At 37.6% G+C, this 20087-nt stretch overlaps 1 protein-coding gene across 7 annotated transcripts in view; it reads right to left on the bottom strand.

Annotated features, from left to right (window-relative positions):
- EMSY (EMSY transcriptional repressor, BRCA2 interacting) overlaps positions 1–19442 on the bottom strand; it is a 78661-nt gene extending 59219 nt beyond the window's left edge. For 2 of the 7 annotated variants that reach the window (XM_045817857.1, XM_045817863.1), the window contains exons 1-8: positions 19106–19440; positions 17304–17412; positions 12197–12296; positions 10490–10564; positions 9137–9178; positions 5590–5765; positions 3789–3941; positions 1639–1898 (exon numbers count right to left, since the gene is read on the bottom strand). In XM_045817857.1, coding sequence (XP_045673813.1) covers positions 1639–1898; positions 3789–3941; positions 5590–5765; positions 9137–9178; positions 10490–10564; positions 12197–12296; positions 17304–17373 — 876 coding nt within the window. In that variant the 5' untranslated portion in view covers positions 17374–17412; positions 19106–19440. Of the gene's footprint in view, positions 1–1638; positions 1899–3788; positions 3942–5589; positions 5766–9136; positions 9179–10489; positions 10565–12196; positions 12297–17303; positions 17413–19105 lie in introns of all 7 variants that reach the window. The other 5 variants (XM_045817862.1, XM_045817858.1, XM_045817861.1 and 2 more) reach the window with 5 other exon arrangements.
- Positions 19443–20087: the final 645 nt, after the last annotated feature.

Below are 20087 nucleotides of genomic sequence, written 5' to 3'. Positions count from 1 at the left end.
TATGAAAGAGATCAAAACAAATAGATAAAAGAAACTTACAGGTTAAAGAGAAAACGTGAAAGAAAACATCAAGAAATTACTCTAAATTATCATCGGATAAGAGAATATAGTGATTGTATGAAAGAGCAGGATGTTGATGCTACTTTTTTAACAAAAGGAACTTTCAGAGAACAAAAAAGAGTGATAAGAAATTTAAAGTATGACAGCAAACTTTTAAAAATCCCATAAAGTAGTAAAGGATAAAGAAAAATAATACTTATAAAACACTAATTATGTATTAGGCTCTTTTCTAACAGTTTTATACTTATTATCTCATTTATTTATACCACCAAACTCTATAAAAATAGATACATTGTTTTTCCTATTTTACAAATGAGAAAACTTAGGACTAGAATTTAGTTTTCCCATAGCCATATAGATAGTAAGTGGCAAATACTAGAATCTGAATTCAGGAAGTCTAATTCCAAAATCCAGACTTCTAACCATTATACTATAGTAGAGAGAAAATGCAAACAAATGGAAAATGTACACGAGAAAGGATAAGAAAAATTAAAGGATCGATCTAGGCAGTTCAATACCCTAAATAATAGGTGATCTAAAAAGAGAACAGAGAAAAATAGAAGAAATAAATGAAAGATACCACTGAGTACTTAACCCAGTGAATAAAATAAGGACTCACACTAAGAAAAATTACCTTGAAATTTCAGAATTCTGAAAGTTACTGAGTTTTCAAAAAGAAAAAGAGGATCTGAAATTACAATAGCACTGGGATTCTCAAAAGCAATACTAGAAGCCAATAGCCAATGGAGCAATATTTTCAAAATTCTAGGGAAAATGACTGCAATCCTCAAATATGCCCCCATCAAGAAAGTGGTAGAATAAAGAAATTTTCAGGCTGCCATGCAAAGTCTCAAAAATATACCCTCCATCCATTTATACACCAAGAATCTACTACAGGACACAGTCTAATAAATGAGTAAATAAACCAAAAGAGAGGAAGGTCAGAATGTGGTGAAGGGAGATCCCAGAAACACAGATGTGCATCCAACAAATCTAGAATGCCATCAGCATCCAGATTAGTGTGCGATGTTAGAGGGTTCTAATAACATGAAATTGACAGAAGACAGATGATTTGAACATACTGAGACAAGAGGTTAGGAATAAATTGATGATTGCAAACAAAGAATAAAACCAGAAGACAACAATTATTCACTTAATCATATGCTTCCTTCTTCTTTGAAACACCTAACTGACAACTTTGTTACTCAGGCAAAGTAAAAACTGAGTTTCTAAAGGTAAAGTCATCCTATTCTTATTTCAGATTAAAAAAATCTTTTGTATTTTATATTTTTCCAAATAGCATCACAATAATAGAAATAGAATGAAAGTCTTAGAAGTAACAGATCTGCTGGCTATGACATATTAGGCAAGTCATTTGACATCTCTGAGCCCCATTAGGAAAAAATGAAATAATACCCATCCCAAAGCTTTATGTGCAGAATTAAAATAAGAGATGTGAACATTCCCAGCATAATGCCAAGCACATAGTAAGCACTCAGTGAATGTTTGTTAAATCTGAATACTGACTGAAAGAGATGGAAATACAACTGGCAGGCAGAGACTCCCTCCACCACATACCTTCTGTGTTGTTGTATTTGTCGTCTGTGTTGATGGTTTGGTGAAGGTTATTTTCACAGGAGACATGTGGGGTGGTAAGGAGTTGGCAATGCTCTGCATGATATTGCTCATCTTAGGACTGCCACTCACAGGCACAGTGATAGTCTTTGAGACAGGAACAACAGCCTTTGGAACTTCCTTTAGAACAACAGGGGAGGAGCTAGAAGAGTTTGTTCGCCTTCGTTTTCTGGGTTTTTCATCTTCATCTGAACAGCTAACACCTGAAAGGCAATAACAATATTGCTGTATTTATACCAATCTTGCGTTTGTACTTTATTTTTAAATGTTTGTGTTATCAAATCATCCCTGATATGTCCCTTTACCTCACATCCAATCAGACTCCCTCAGAGAAGTTGGCTCTGAATGTCATCCCTCTGTTTTATTTAACCCTGTGGCCATGTCAAGACCTTCTTATCCCCTGCCTGTATTTTAGTTAACAACCTCCTAAAAGGTTTACATGCTTTTAATCCCTACTTCTTTTCCACCCTCCAACCTACTATTGGTTATAAATCTCACATCTAATTCATGCAAACGCCCTGCTTCAAATTCTTGAACAGTTTTAATCTCCCTACAAGATGAGGCACAAAATCATTACTGTATCATTCGAAGTCCCATTTCTTTATAAGAAGACAGTACCCTGTTCCACTTAAACCTGTGTATCTCTGTAACCCTGGCACACTGAACTGCTCACCATTCCCCAAAACCTTACCACATTCTATCCATTGAAGTCTCTACACACTACTGACCTTTGGGGAATACCACCCTGCACCAATGACCACCTCGTATTCTGCAATCACCGTCCTGCAAGCCATCTCCTCAGAGAATCCACCTCTCCTCTGAGCCTATAAAGCACTTTGTACATTCTCTTCTGTATCACTTGTCTCATGGCAATGTGACTGTCAGTCTGCGTACTTCCCATAATTAAATGGGCTCCCAGAGGGCAATGACTAAGTCTCATTGGTTGATTTCCTTGGTATAGTGTCTTGCACGTATAAAGTTAGGTGAATGAATGATTATATCCCGAACTAATGTTGCCTGTGTGACTTCTAAGAATAAAGCAATAAACTTCCTATTACTTCAAACTACATATTATATAAAATGGTTTCTTCATGTTTGGGATTCCCTCTTAAGGTTTTACAAAATGATTAAAAAGTAGATCTCTAAAGTTATTTTAAAAGACCATCTTGGCTAAATCCAGAGAAAACAGATATAAACTTAATAGTCCCAAATTTTTAGTTTTTTCTTTATGTACTAAAGCCTTGACTAGTTTTGCAGAATTTTTTAAAAAATCAAGTGAGAAACATAAAACCTTGCAACATACACAGAAAATCTCTAGAGCAGACATTTAAAAAGTATACAGCATGACTCATGAAACTGGTAATAAAATACAACTCCTTACATGTTCAACTTTTAGACTCTAATTTGAACACAGTTGACAATGACCGAAAATCATTCTTGTCTAAAACAGCAAACTCCACCTCTAAAAGTTACCAAAAAAAAAATCAAGTTTATAACAATATTGAGAAAAATTAAAATCAAATATTAATGATCTCCAGTTGATATCAAAAGCAGATAAAGACATTAAAAACAAAAAAAATGAACTGGACATTAAACTGCTTTACAAGGTAGAATCAAGGGGTTTAAAAACTGCAAATAAGCTTCAAAAAATTACTCAATTAGAAATATAAAAGACAGATTCACCAGAACACATCACTGAATCTAAGATGTTACATAAATAATTTTTAAAAATACTACAAAGTTTACGATTACAGGAGTAAATACTGAATAAATAAAATAAGCTTATTCCTTCATTTCTACTCACATTTCTATTCCAGGAAAATCAAAACAAGCAAATACTTGAAAGACAGCACTGTTCAAGGCGGGCTCCCCACAGAACAAAAAAGAAGTAATATTCTCAACCCCCATAACAGATTAAAAAGCAATATATACCTAGTCACATGTAAAGAAAATAATTCTTTAGAACCTTCAAAAAGTAACCACTGCTAATAGCCAGTGGATCAATAATTTAATGCAGGATGGCAGATCTAATCAGAGCCTATTGTGTAGCATTTAGCCAAGAAGGCCCTAATAACACTGAGAAAATCACTTACTTTTGACATAAACAGTACTTCCACTTGGCAAGACAACTACATTGGAGGCAGGACTGGCAGGTCTTGGAGACTTAACCGTTGCTATGCTGCCACTTGGAACAGGGGTAGAGGTTGGGGTTGACGTGGTACTTGTGTAGGAATAGCAAACCACTACTGAAGGAACGATAAAAAAGTTTGCTGTTAACTTTCACCAAAACTGTCCACTCATACAGAAAAATTAGTTTTTACTGCAGGCCAAATTTTAATGTTTTCAAATGATCAGAAGTTAGAGGCCAGTGCTAGGTATTAGGTCTATAAGTTAAAAGGCATTAATATCCTTTCCTGAAAATTATCACTTAACTGGGTTTCCCCCAAGTACTTAACAGCTTTCTACAGGTGACACTGCTAACGGAGAAGAGCACAGTTACAAAGAAATCAAGTTGAAAACTACACTGAGAAAAATGAAACTCCTTTTTCTTTCATGGTTGGAATTAAATAGGCAGGAGTTAAATAGTACTTGTATTCCCTTTTCATATTAATAGCAGCACCACTGATGGAGTGATGGATAATTTTTTTCCTAACCACAGCAATTTCCAACTTGGCTACTGGGGGTGAACCAAGGCACGGTTCCAGTATTATAAATCAACTCACTAGTCCCTTGCCATCCAAGCAGTGCAACAATAACTCAACTAAAGTAATGACAACATCATACTTCAGTATCTTAAATAACAACAAGCAAAAATGGCTCTAAGATACCATTTACTGAGTACCACGCACTATGCTAAATCTTATTATATATTATTACTAACTGTCACAACACCACACCCACATTTTAAAGGTGAGGAACCCAATGTTCACAAAAGCTAAAAAATTTGCTGGAGGTCACATAGCTAGGAAATGGCAAAATTAGGATTCAAACATAGATTCAACTATTGGAAATCCTATGTTCTTTCCACTCCACTAGAGAGTAGGTGGATAAAAAAGGTTAAGTGGGAAGAAAAGACACCTCTCCTACAACAGACAAAGCAGAAACTCAGTGGAAGTCAAGTTTGCACACTGGTACACCATTAACTATCTCTCTCTGAATATAGCTTCCTTCAGCTTAAAAAGAGAGCCTGGCATGTACGAAAAGCATGTTTCACTCTGCTCCTCAGCCCACTGCTAGTCCAAAAAAGACAATTCCCTAAAGTCAGCTGACAACTACATTATCTTCAGGGTGATTTTCATGCAACACCAAAGTAAGCTACCAAAGTTAATCCAAATGTGTGCTCTCAAATTTAATATTAAGCTCGGTGACATCAGAATTCATAGGTTTTTAAACTACATGTCAATCACTAGATTAAATAACAATAAGAAAGTTTTCTCCATCTGTCAGGTAATCCCTATTCCATTTGGCACATTGACTAGAACAGAGAAGCAGCATATACCATTGATTCCAGAAGACAAAAACAGAACTTTATATTCTAGAGTGTAAGTTCAGCATCTTTCTCCAGCAGCTAAATGAATGGCTTCTATCATCTTACTTATTTTCCATGTCACCCATTAAGACCTTTTACTCACTCTTAACAAAATACATTGATACCAAAAATTCATTCCAAAACTTTCTGCAATTTTGTGATTAATACAATCCACACTTTGAACGAAAGAGAGATGCAATTCTGGCTAAGACTAAAACCTCAGCAGTTTCTAGTTTCAGAACAGGAATTGCTCACTGTTTTGTAACCTTTAAACATTGGGATAAAAATAGATGAAAAAAATAAGATAACTTTTCTTGAAGAATCTAAGAAAAGTCATCTCTATTCACAAATGTTTTTCTACTCACCTTCCTTGCTTCCCGTCTCTGCAGGCACTGGAAGAGACGCGTTGTGTTGGATAGCCGCATTGGCCACAGCGTTAGCTGTCACAGTGAAGGCAGTTTGGGGAACCAGCCGAGGCATCAGTGGTACCAAACGACGACCTTCAATGGACCATTCTGAAGAGCTATTAGGTCCAGACATACTGAACAAAAAAGAAAACGCTGCTACAAGGGTTCTCAATCACCAGAAGGAGAATCAACTATGTTTTCTCAAACAAATACAACTTTTTAAATTTATAAAGTACCCTAGGTGAATAGGAGAGGGTTCATTTTAAGCAAGCAAGATAAAAATTATGAATAATCAGAATTCAAGGAATTCCACATATACCTAGTTTCTTACATATTTTTATTCTATAATCTGAATCTTACAATGAACATAATTGAAACTATAAAAATTTTTCCTATGCCTTCTAAATAAATATCGACATTTTCATTAGTTTAAATTCAGTGGTGCTAATAAAAACCAGCATTTCTACTAACTTTTAAAACTTTGTAGTTAAACTAGAAAGGTAAAAAGTACTCGTAATTTTTAAAATCAAAATTTCTTTAATAATTAAGGATGGAATTCAATGAAACTTTACAAAATTATCTGACTGCCTGCATGGCCAGAGATTCTAAGGCTTTCAAAGATGAGCAACTGAGGCAGTAAATGAGAGAGCTAGGAAGGATAGAAGAGGGCTGAATATTTCACTGCACGTTTCCCTGGCAATGTGTTATATTATTATCCTTACTTAAAATAGACTAGATCTGAGGACATTGGAAGAAATCTGCAACTACTTTAATTTTATTTATTTATGCCAGTCTTCACTCTAAGTATTTGAGGCTGTTGAACTCTCTACCTTAAGCAGACAACACTCTCAGTTTCTTTAAACTTTCTGAGCAAATTTTATCCCAGGAATCCAGAGGTTGAAGTATGAAAAGATAGTTGCATCACCTCTCTTTATTTGGCTCTGTAACAGGTAGCTGTGTCACTTCTCCTGACTAATGTCAAGGGTTGAGGTTGAAAAGTCCCTCAGAATCAATCAACCTCTTCACTAAATCAGAAGTATTTCTGTACCTTTTTCAAAACCAAAGATTTTACAACCCAACCTAGCGTTTAAGATTCTCTATGTCCACTGATCCTTCATATTTAGAGTACATAAAAACCCTTAATTAAGAGATAGGGGAATGATAATAATAATGATGGTCATAATGATAACTAACATCAATTAAGCACTTACTATATGTCAGACATTGTTCTAAACATTTTACATGTATCATTAACTATGTAATTCTCTCAAAAATCCTATGAAATCACTAATCTTAACTTATAGATGGGGAAACTGAGAGTTTAACTAACTTGCCTAAGGTCACACAGCTACTAAATGTCTCCTTCAATAAGTATATAACATGCTACTGAAACGATTCACCACATTATAAGTAGAGAGTATTAAAATGTTCAAATGTGTTTTATGTCTAACTTTAGTCTTTGATTTATACTATTTGGGCACTGCTATCTAATTACTACCAACTTTCACTGAATGGAACAAATAAATTGCTTTACAGCTTGAGAAGGATTTACTTTCACTTCAGAAAGGAATTTCTAGGAGTTAAAGAATTCAGCTGGGTTACTGTGAGAAACCTGCAAATCCCCTGATGACTTAACACAGCCCCATCTAAGATAAGACAGAAGAGGAGTTCCTAGGACCCCAACAACTCTCACATATTTGTTACATTAACACCAAGTTGATCCTAGTTCTGAAACAGAGGGTGGTAGAAACAAGAAAGAGGCACAGAAAACAGCTATAGCTAATTGTCAAAGGAAACAATTCTAAAAGCTATTTAGCATTTTCTTGGCTAACTCCTATTTTGCTATTATTTTATTAGAATATCACTAATAAATTTGCTTGGTGAGAGTCTACCACACAAATAAAGTGGTATCTACACTTACCTGGTTCATTGTTTAAATGGTGGTGGGAATTATGGAAGATTAATAATTTGAAACACACAAACATATGCTATTGAAAAGACAAAATTTGCAGCGCAAAAGACACAACTGCAACTTTTAATCCATAAATCTTCCAAATATTGACTTATGCAAACATGCTCAAACTTTAAGTGATGAAAAATTAAACATCATGTTAAATTTAGATCAAAAATTCCTATCTGCTTAGTAATGAGGGTGTAGATATGCATTGGCTGCACTAATCAAGTAAACTAAATTTTAGGAGTTTTTAACATCTTGCTCCAGGGCTTCCCTGGCAGACCTAAGTTACACTAAGATGGAAACCTAGCTCCAGCCCGTTTTGAGAAATCTAACACAACATTCTTTGGTGTGCAGGGCATCAGCAAGAAATCCTCTTCACGTAGAAAATCACACAGTATCCTATGATGCTGGGCTCCCGAAGGAGTTAAGAGGACAAAAATTCTAGGCTGCCACTTTCTGTGAGTTCTAGAGACGGTGCTGGCCAAAGTGGCCTAATTAAAAACTCTGAAAGCCCCTTGACATTCCAGGCTTTAATACTGTAATATTCTGACATGTCTCAAAACTGAATTAAACTTAATGTATGGTGCAAAATAATAAACAAGTGTTATGCTTCAAGCCACAGGCAAGGTTTTATTATTATTTTTTATTATTATTCTACACATCCCACGCCTTTTGTTTCTGCCTCCTTTGTGCTCAATCTCAGCTTTCCCTTCACCTTCCAACCACATTCCTAGGGCCTAAACTGCTGTTTTGAGTGGGGGAGGGGAGGAAAGGGAAAAGAGAAGGGGAATGCAGTCAGTTCAGATGCATTCCTCCTTGGCTTAAGTTGCTTTTTTCAGGCTTAGGGTATGACCCCTCCCATACATATTCTTTGAAGCTAGGCTCTGTTACTACCTCTGAGGGAAAAGCAGAGGAGATGGAGAGAATGAAGGATCTATGACTTCCTCACAATTCCCACTCACTAGCCTTTGGGCTCAACAAGTAAATGTGACATCTGGTCAAATTAAAACCACAATATAAAATATTAAAACAGGAATACTGAAAGACCTAAGAAGTTTTAAATTAGACACTGAGATAAACTCTTTCCAAAAAATTAAATTCATGTATTAAAGAAATCAGAAAGGACAGGGGGGAAAAGAAAGAAACACAGGCAGATAAAAGCCAACTCTCAATTATCCATGCTAATAGATAGAGGAGGGAAAGGGAGAGGTCAAACAGACTAAAGAAACTCACATATTATCTAAAAATACTTTGGCAAATACTTGAAAATTGTCCCAACAAACTTTTTCCAAGACAACTAATAAGCAGTAAAACGACGAATTAAAATTTTCACCTCCTCTCCCTTCCCACCCTCTGACTAGAGAGGTACTCCCAAGCAGCAAAATGGCTAAAGGGTGGGCAGTATTAGGTGGGGAGGAGGGGAAGAGAGGGAAAAGCGAGGGGCACGGTTAATTTGTAAATGGAATATGCGCCCCTGAATAATTGAGAGCTTCAATTTTGAAATAAATACAAGAAAAAGCCTGAAATAATAATAACCTATTTGCATACCTGTAACTTGGTCTTTCACCCAAATATAAGGATAAATTCATTCTTTAAAGGGGAAAAAAGGAAAAGGAGACTAAATAAACGTTATCCTTCACGTATGACACTGATGCATCAACTTACAGCTAATTGCCCCACAATACTGTTCAATGGTTTTAATTTTGTATCTAAGTGCCTCTGAATGCAAGCTACTGTTAACTACTCTGTTATCTAGCACATACATTTCTATGACCAGTTCTAAAATTAGAGTCTAGGCTCAGTTATTACTTTTAGAGCATCCCAATTCAAAAGTTTACAGCAAATTAAAGAAGGAACCCATTAATATTATGTTTCAATCATGCTGGCCTGACAACGAAATACTTAATGTCTCTAATGGAAAATTTTTTTTTTCTTTTTTAAATTTCGGCAGTGCATACATATCTACCACTGAAAACTCTCAAAATTCAAACAGGTAAGTTTCAAACTTTGAAGTTAAAAAGGAAGTACCCCATTTTATAGTTTAAGTAAAATGAGGAACAGTGAAGCACAACATGAAGCTAATGAATCTTTGAGGTCAATTAGTTTAAATGCACTATTTATCACATTATGAAAATGCACTGAATTTTTTCCTTTAGTTTTACTGCACATTAAGACATAAAAATTTTAAAAATATGTTATACTATAACATATTTTATGAAATATTCCTATCATCTTGCATTCACATTTAAAGGATAATTTCTATTTCTCTCTATTCTTTAGGAGGCACTGTCTCCTGTATACTCTACTAATGCTTGATCCACGCCCGCAGTCCTCTACCACCCTCCACCCCATCTGTCAAGTAGTTATAACAATCTAAGAACAATTTGATAAGAATGCTTTATAATTTTATTTTGTTGGATTTTTAGAATATAATGTATTCATATTTCTTAAAAGCAGAACATATTTTATAATCTTTTCATGAATCTCAAAACACATGAAATATTAATCAGTTATCAAAAAATTTATGCCAATTTATAAGGCAATATACATATCAAATACCATTACAAAGAACCTCTGAGGGAATGTCAAATTTGGGGAGCAGCACATCACTTTGTAACTGAACTTTGTTTCAAGTGAATCATCTGCTAAATTGTGGTGGCCTTTAGTTATATAGAGATTACATTGTAACGGGATTTGACCTGAGTATTAGAGTTTGCCTAACCAAGTGCAAAACCATAACCAACTGAATAAACAGTTAATACCATTATGGTCAGGATCCCTGAGTATAGACGTATTAGTATTAGGATAAAAGACTCAGGAATCTGCTACACAATAAGATTGTTTCAAAACTATATTATACTGCATCATAAAAAATCAGGGGTGGTATGACTAATGGCTTACTTATGTGCAATTGTTGTTAACCGTTCATCATTTACTGCTCTCCGAACTTCAGCACGGTGGCGTTCTGTTGAGATGCTATGAAAAAAAATAGCCATTATAGAACTCTGCCAAGCAGGCAGCTCTTTTCTATACTTTTATTAATGTTTAAGTCAACATTTTGCTTGAGGGAGGGGAGATCAAGGTTGATTCCTGAAAAGGTAAAGATGGGGCCTAACATATATCTTCAAATGCTTTACTGAATTAAAGTCACAGAAAAGGATCATACCGATTCTGTGGAACTGCAGAGAGAATTAGCTACAAATTAGAAACCCCAGAAAGACAAATTCAGCTTGATATCAAATTATTATCTCCAAAACTCAGTAATGTTAGACCATGTTCAAGATTAGCAGAGGTTCCTGTTATTTAAATATATCGCCACTGAATGACACCCTAATCACTCAGGAGAAAGTCTTCTGAAGTGCTTCTAAAGCTCAAGAGTCTATAATTTTATGTTCAATGAATATAATAAAGAAATGAAAGTGACAAAATAATCTGTTTCTGGTGGCTAAATGCTATGAAACTTAACACCAGGATATTACCCCTTTATTAGTCCACATTTGAGCTGTGTCTTCTACAGTATATCATGTTACCACTATGGTAAAAATGTGCTTAAATTGACCCTGATTAAATATAGGTAAAGTTAATACTACTAAACAATTGAAAAAAGGCTACACCCATTCCATTCACACATACTCAATAAAATAAATGCCACTCTTCAAATTGTAATCTTTATTATATAAGCCTAATCCATACCATGGACTAAAATAAAATTTAAGGGGCTAGAAAGCAGAACTTATGAGGAAGTATAAACAACAAACAAAAAAACATAAACTGTTAAATATGAAGACAGTAAGATTGAGGATTTGTCTTAATAATGCCCCTATGCTAATGTTAAATATAGGAAAAGCCTCTTCCCTACTTTCACTTTTTAAAAAATTTGTTTTAAATGTAGAAAGGAAACTTCTTTTAAAACAGAACATCTTCTGAGAAAGCTCAAGATGTTAGGATGGATTAATCAAAATATCAAAGAACCCCTTTCACAATAATTTTTTAATGAATTCAAGTGCCACTCTAACGGGATGCTGAAGGGATAAACTATCCTTAAGGCTATGACTACAAAATCACCACCCATTTCTATAAATTAAGGCAACTTTCTAGCATCTCCTCCTTCCCCTCAAAAAATATGACTGGTGAACCAAAGGGTCACCAGTTCAATTCCCACTCAGAGCACACGTCTGGGTTGCAGGCTAGGTCCCCAGTAGGGGGCATGTGAAAGGCAACCACACATTGATGTTCCTCTCCCTCTTTTTCATCCTCCCTTCCCCTCTCTCTAAAAATAAATAAATAAAATCTTTTTAAAAAGTGAGTGGGCTACTCTAGATCTTCATATCCAGTTGTTGACAGCCCTTCTTTCCTCTACCCATGTCAAAAATACCCCCCTTTCCTAGAGGGTACAAGCCAAAAATAACTTCCCATAAACCCTTTCTGATTATATTATAGAATAAATGGTAAACTGCATAACTTTCTATAACAAAGCACACAACTGGGATGGGATATTTAAGCACCAACAACTTCAAGGCCTGTCTTCAACCTGAGTGTGAAAAGTATTGAAACCCCTCAAAATGAACATTCTAGAGTCATGTCTCACAAACTTTTGTGATAATTTACCTAAGAACTTTTGAGAGTTCTCCAAGAAGATCTTTCTTTTCCTTGGTGAGATCCCCCTGTGCCCGAAGTGCACTGATAACTCCAGCATATGCCTCCAATTCTAGAAAAAGAAAATTATATTATTAAGAAAGGCCTTCAATATTTTGATACTGTGGCTACATATAGTGAAACTTCAGAACAAGAAACCTAAAAATCAATTAAAAATCAATATATAAATACTTTCTAAAATTCCTCTCAAAAATTTTATCCAATAACACAGATTAAAATGTGGCTTTCATAAGTTTATATCATTTTCTTTTTACTGCCTCAAGAAGTCATATGTGTAAAATGTATAAGTAGAACAATCTAATAGTAAATATTTTGTCTCCCACATTATCACTAAAGAACATTTAACTCAGATGCTACCAACAACTGGAAACAGGCTCTAAATGATATAAGGCTGATAAAAGGTTTTTAGCATGCCCTGGCTGGTGTAGCTCAGTGGATTGAGCGCGGGCTACGAACGAAAGCGTTGCTGGTTCAATTCCTAGTCAGGGCACATGCCTGGGTTGCAGGCCAGGTCCCTAGTGGGGGCCATGTGAGAGGCAACCACACATGATGTTTCTCTTCCTCTCTTTCTCCTTCCCTTCCTCTCTCTCTAAAAATAATAAATAAAATTTTAAAAATAATTAAGGCAGATTAGGGAACATGAATTGCCCTTACAGCAACCAGGACTTAATATACTGAACCCTAATGCCAGATAGTTTCATTTTGCTATCTTTTCACAGCAATAGCCACCATGAAATGAGACTGTCAATCCCTAATACAGGTTAAAATACAAAACCAGAAAGTCCTCAAAGGCTCCCAATGAACCATGCTTGCCTTCCAGTGTACTCCTCGTGTACTACCTTTGTATGTGGTCCCCTCCCACACTGATTTGGCATGTGACTTGCTTTCATCCATGAAATATCAGTATACATGATACAAACAGATAAGCACTTGCACACAGGGCATGGCTCCCTTGGAACCCTGAAATCACCAAGCCATGTAAAACCCCAAAATAAATGGCCACATGGAGAGAGAGGTACAGCCATCTCAGCTGAACCCAGCCAGTCAGCTAAGCTACCAACTGAATACAGCCATATGAGAGAGTTCAGGCAAGACCAGCAACCCACAGAATCTTGAGAAATTATAAAACAGTGGTTGTTTTAAATTATGAATACTATAGGACAGGTATAGCTGAGTAAAACAAAATGATGGAAAGTGTCCAGCCTACAGTTATCTTCTTACTAAATTCAAGTTGCTACCAGAATTTGCAATAGCCAATGCCTGACAGACAAGAGACACTCAATGTTAGCCAAATGATGAAAGCGAGGATACCTGTATCCTAAGCACTACATGAATAATAAACTAATAGCCTCATTGAGGTCATACTATTCACAGTTCTGTGTAAAAAAAAAGAAAAAAGCTATATTCTGGTCCAACAGAATTATCCCAGATGTAAACATCCCACATATACAATCTGTGCTGGATACTAGGGCGATGTTTCACAAGCTCTCTCTGAAAGGACAAAGCTCTGATGCTCTGGAGTAGTAGTGAAAGAGACACTTAGCTCTAGAAAACATATTTTAGCTATTATCAAGACCCAAGTAGAGTTCAGAAAGACTCTGGGGGTAACAAACTAAGAAATCACTATATTCTAATGTTTAGGCCCCATTTATGAAATATTCTGTTCAACAAATCAGTACTGAGTCCTACTATATACCAGATAGTATGCTAAATCCTGCCCTCAAGGAGTTAATTCTAGAATAAAGCTACAGTGAAACAAGTCATCAGACAATTATAATGCAGTTTATAATACAATGGTAAAGGCACAGAGGAGAAACACATCATTCTAGTCTGGAAGCATAAGCTTTAATCAGAAAGAAACTGTGCTCTAGGAAGGCAGGCAAGGGAAGAAAAGGCAGGGGAAGAAAAGGCAAATATGCAAAAGGAACAAAGAATAAGAGAGCAGACAATATTTCATACAGACATCAAACTTCCAGTAAGTGACTATTTTGAGAGTTTTATACTACAAGTAAAAACATCTCTGTATTTGGACAGTCACTAATTCAAACCAAATTCCTAGTTGAACATGGTACTACTAGATACCATGGAAAACATTTACATAAACAAAACAAAGTCCCTATCCTCAGGTGATTAAAATCCAAAAAGGGACACATAGAAGGGAATGGAGAAGGATAAAAATGGAAAAGTAGTTTTGTGCCAGACTAAGAAAAGCCTCTTATTCCAGTCTAAAAAGTTATTTGATAGGACTCAGTCATTCAATGTGGAACGAATGGCAGAAAGAAAGGAATCAGGTTTTGTAGTTTACAAAATATTTAGGAGAATGTCAATATCATAGGAAATGGAGAGGTCAGAAAGTGGAAGTGGTTTAAGAAAAAAGAAAAAGTTAACTTTTTGCCTTTGAAATTTATGGTGATAGTGACACTATTTCAAAATAAGTAAAATTAACTTCTTTAGAAATGTGACAAACATTTTTAACATCTCAAGTCTCACTCCAAGTCTAACTAAAAAGTCATGCACAAAAGTAAGAGGTGGCAACCTCACACAATACTGAGACTCAGAACAGTTATCATAGCTACAAAAGCCAAGGTACTTCCTCCCCTTCTCCAGAAATTCACTCATTGTAAAGACCTTTAATAGCTTCCCAACCTCCTTCACATTTGTTGATTTCCACTTTGATGGGTATCCTCAGATCCTGACAAATATCAATTTCTGATATTAATTTTGGTGCCATTCTACTGTAATGTGAATTCTAATGACACGTAAGAATTCACATTACACGAATTCATTACACATAAGTATAATGAAATAATAAACACATACAACCACCACAGAAAATAAAAGATTTACCAAATCATTTTTATAAAGCCCTCACCCCATTCCATTTAAACCCATCAGCCATTTAATTATACTATAGTCCATAAAGCCCCCTGTTAGAGTTGTAGCTCAAGAATCCTTATTTTAAACAGAGGGTGGGGGAGGGCAAAGAAAAGGCAGCATAAAAAAAAAGGAAGCATTTAACTCTCACTGGTATGTTCAGTAGATCATAAAAAACATTCTCTGTCCCCGTTTCTTATATTTAAGTAAAATTTATATGTTTAGCATCTTACCTTACAATGATTTATAACTATTTTTAAAAGGACTAAACTAATTCTTAAAATATTTTAAGCCAATTCTTAAATATAGTACCTTTTCTAAACTTCAAACTTGGAGCTAGCATCTGAAGGAAGGGTTTCATTATTATGATAATTAGCCAATGGGTGGAGAGGAAGTCTCTCTGCAAATCATCGTCATGGCTCAACTCCCAAAGTAAAGGGCCGTTGTAGATGAAACTGCCCGGTAGGAAGGCCGTTTCTTTTGCGTAGAGTGGCTCTCCAGTAGCATTACTCTCACACAGCTCTTACTAAAATTAAGGAATAATTTAGACTTAAAGGTTACCATTTTTATATTTAAACATAATGTCTTGATTCATGGCCCTAAAAGCCCAAAAACTTTAATCAATCTGCTGTAGTTATGATCTGTTCCTCTGTAATTATTTCAGCTATGAAATAAATATAAGCCCAACTGTGTAGTTTACAGCTAGCAAGTTAAAGTAGTTGAATGTAAGTGAATACAAAACCATCTTAAGTTGGTACTAAAAGTTTGGATATAAGGTTAAAGAAAAAGGAATGGCTGACCAAAAAATCCCTAGTTGTTCTAAAATACAATGCTAAGTAGTAGTTTAAAATAGAGAAATTCTCACAGTGGCCTGAGGGAAAATAAAAATGACCAAAGTTATAAGCAGGCAGGGCCAGAGCAGCGACGACCAGATTTATACATAGGAATTCCCAGCAAACATTTCCTTTGAAGAAAAGATTCATGTAAAAAAATTTAATTAATGTCTGAAAGCAACTGCTTTAAAATACTATACTCTCAGATGTCAGGCATTGTGATATGCCCTTTTTATATACGGTTAATCCACATAACAAGCTTATGCAGCAGATATTGTTATCCTTCCTTCACAAAATGTTAAGAGATTTAGGAAGACTAAATAACTTGTCCTTGATCGTGTGGGTCATCAGTAACAGAACCAAGACCCAGGGATCGGTCTGATTTCAAGGTGTACACTTTCTCCTTCAAAATCACAGATATCTAAATAATTCATATCTATTGCTAAATATTTATTGTTCTTTTCAAGTATTTTTTCATTTATTGAGCACCTACTATGTGCTAGCCTAAGACTACAGTGGTAAGTAAGACAAGACAATAAAATAACGTCTTTCTTGGACCTTATAGGCTAAGGCAGCATTTCTCAACCAAGGATCTTCACTTTGAACCAGAGAATACAGAAAATGATTTGAGTAACTATTTTTCTCACTTTTCCCAAAGCAAATACCATTCAAGTTGCATGAGGAGAAGTTAGTTCATTACATACAATGGATGCCTTAGCACTGGGGCTTAATTCCCTAAATGCTAGTTGAGTAAGGCTGCTCTAACAGAAAAGAAATATATCCTATGTAATTCATTATAACCATATAGGGTGTTTTATTACGGACAGTGAAATACAATTTGGGTAAGTCAGCATAGCTTATTAACTTACAAATGAGAAACAATATGCAATTCACACATACATTCATATTCCCAGGGAATATGACAGAAATCATATTCCTTGGGTTGAAATCCTGACTCCAGGACTTACTATCAGTATTACCTTGAATTCTAAGGTTCAGTTTTGTAAAATGAGGACAAAACTGTCCTCATCTGTAAAATGGGGACAAAAAAAACCCAAAAACCATAAAACCCTACCTTTTTGGTTTGAGGATTAAATGAGAATGTAAAGAACTCAGAATAGCCCAGTACCCCTCAAGAACTCTTAGTTGCTATGATTATTGATTCATGCACCTCCTACATACAAAGCACTAGGATAGGCATTGGGGAAATAACAATGAATAAGATGGGAACTATACCTCTATAAAGAATTTCTAATGCAACAAAAGATATGTCATCCATGCAAACAGCCATGATCCAAATAAAAACAGAAAAGTATCATAGAGGTATAAAACATTGAAAATGAAAAGCATACCCAATTTTCGAAGAATCCTTTTGCATTCATCCCTGCTGAGATCCAAAAGGGTTGGCCACACAACAGGCATTGTTGCTTCTTTTTGGTAGCCCTAAAGAGCTTGTCTTTTCTATCAAAACAAAAAATCAAATTACCAAAGTACAATCAAAAGGCCACTCACCTGGAGAAACAAAGGCTAAGAAGTAAAACCAATATGAATATCTCACAATCCTATTTCACCACGACACTTCTCCAACTTCTGACAAATGAAGAACTAGACCACCATTTGGGAGCTCACTATTCCAGTCTATGACAGTGGAAAAGGCACCTCTGACAGTGCGGTCAGACCTCTAAATTCTAGTTTCAGGTTTCAACTTACTGGTTGTGTGATCCTAGGAAAATTGATATATCTGAGCATACGGTTTACTCATCTTTAAAACAGAGGTATCATCACCCAGTTTGTTATGAGGATTAGAGAACGGTCTCTGGGAAGTTCTTATCACCATGGCTGGTACATTGTTGAATAAATAGGCAGTACTACCTGTGTTTCCCTGGGGAAGTTACTTGACTTCTGCTGGCTTTTTCAACTTATGAGTTACATGAGATAAAATATGTAAAGATCCTAGCACAGTAACTGGGTTACTGGATCTTAATGACGAACTTTCTCCTCAATCATAACTAAAGATGAATGTACACTCTATAGTTTTTAAACCACCATTTACCAGAAGTTTAGATGCCAGAAACTTACTTGGTAATGGAATTCCCTAATCTGGCGGATAAAAAGACAGCAGAGCTGGGCACTCGCACACCACCTGCTTAGCACACAGTAGATCCGCTGTAAATATTTGTCATATAGATAAATGAATGACTGAGAAGAGTAAAATGAGTGAATGAGTGAAACGAATGAACCAAGGAGCGAGCTCACTGGTCTAGGAGTAGGACGCCAAAGCCTAAGCACTGAACTACTATATCCCGTTCCAGTCACTGGGGCTGCTAACTTCCAACTCCTCACCCGGAGTTGAGTCCCCATCCCCCTACTTCCCAGTCCTCTCAGCTAAGAACCTACGCGGAGCAAGGAGAAGTGGACAGCGCGCCCCAGCCGGCAGGATGACATAAAGAAAAGGGGTGGGGAGGAGGAACGAGGGGCAGAGCCAAAGGAATCCGCTCCCTCCACAACCCAGTCCCCGCCTCCCGACAGGATCTCGGAGGCGGCCAGCGACCGCCGGAATCAGGCACCACGTAACGGCATCCAGATGAGTCCCCGCCAGCGGACCCCACCACATCGCACTGGAAACCTGGGCAGCAGTTACTGCAGCCTGATCCCGGAACCGAGATTTGTATAATCCTTCCCCTACTCAAGTGTCAAGGAGACAAGCCCGCCCCGCCCCCTCCCCAAACATGCACTCTCGCAGCACCACCAGAGCAGCCAGCCCAACCTCCTCACCGCAGCCGCTCAGCCCCGACCCTAATGTCAAGCTCACGACCCAAGCCCTTCGGACCAATAGCCCGTGTCAAGGGGACCCGGCCAACATGAGCGCCTCGCTCCCTCCTCTGCGGAGAGGACACCGAGGAGAGTAGACTCGTGGGCAGCAGGCAGACGACCGAGACTCACTGGGAAGGTCCCTGAGCTGGACCCCAGAGATCCCAGCATGAGGCCTGCCAGAGTCCCCCTCAACCCACCTCGGGAGCCCAACGATCCCGTTAGAAGACAACGGAGGATGAGCCTGGGAGCCCCAAGCCAGGCTCTGAATGCTTGGCCCAGCGCCCCTCCAGCCTGGCTAATCTGCCAGCTCTTCCCAGCACCCGGTCTCAGAGTCACCCACCTGCCCGGCCTTTCGGGGCTCATCTAAAAGGCTCCTTCGCCAAGACTAAGGGACACCAGGAATTGGGTTTGTTTGCGGTGCCTCAGAAGGGGCAAGATGGCGACAGGCATCAGGGCGCAGGCGCAGGCGCGCGGTGCCGATCGGGAATGGTAGTTCGCCTTTCCCGCCTTTGGAAGAACACATAGCAGAAGGCCTCCATCCTCCCTGCCCCTCTTAATCCACCGCGTTTTGAAAGGAAACGAGAGACATCGCGAGGGGTACTGGGAGTTGTGGTCCGAGCCCAAATTCGGCTGTCGCACGCGCAACGAAGACTGGGATTGTAGTTTTCTTGACTTCTCCTCAATCCGCTCCTCCACGGCTTCGCGCGCCTCGCCTCCGGCCGCTGTCTCCCAGCCAATTAGCTGCGCTCCCTGCTACGTGTGGCGTCATTCGAAGCGGTCAAAATGGCGTTCGTAGCTGGAGTTGAGGTTTCACCGCGACCTTTATCTTAAGCGCTGTTAGGGACGCTGGAAAAGCAGACTCGTCCCCGAAGCGACGTGGAGGATTAGGATCGAATTCATCAGAGTGTCAAGAGCAATTATCGGCGGCTTCCACCCCCCTCCCCCCCAAGACGCAATTCGGGGAGAGAGAATCTGCGATGCGAGAACTGATGTAGTAGCCATCGCAGTTGGCCTGTACCTGATGGGGTTGCGGATTTGGGGAACCCGAGCGTCCTTGACTTCGGGTTTCTACACGTGTGAAGTGGGAATGATAGCGATATCTAGTGCTGTATCCGTCAAAGTCAAGAAGGAAAAGGGGTTTGTTTGAGGCGTTATCACGTGGTAGGTTTACCATTTAGCCTTTGTTCTTAATCACAGAACAATTGTGTGAAGGTATTTTCCCAGGTTTACAGATGCGAGAAGGGACCCAATATATAGTTAGTTACTCGCAGCCATAAAATCGAAGCGAGTGTCTGATGTTGAAGATGCCATCGAATTTTGTG

This window comes from Phyllostomus hastatus, unplaced genomic scaffold, assembly GCF_019186645.2.
Source record: "Phyllostomus hastatus isolate PE091 unplaced genomic scaffold, TTU_PhHast_1.1 phas_scaffold_317, whole genome shotgun sequence".
Lineage (NCBI taxonomy): Eukaryota > Metazoa > Chordata > Mammalia > Chiroptera > Phyllostomidae > Phyllostomus > Phyllostomus hastatus.
This window is presented reverse-complemented; position numbering and strand designations above follow the sequence as displayed.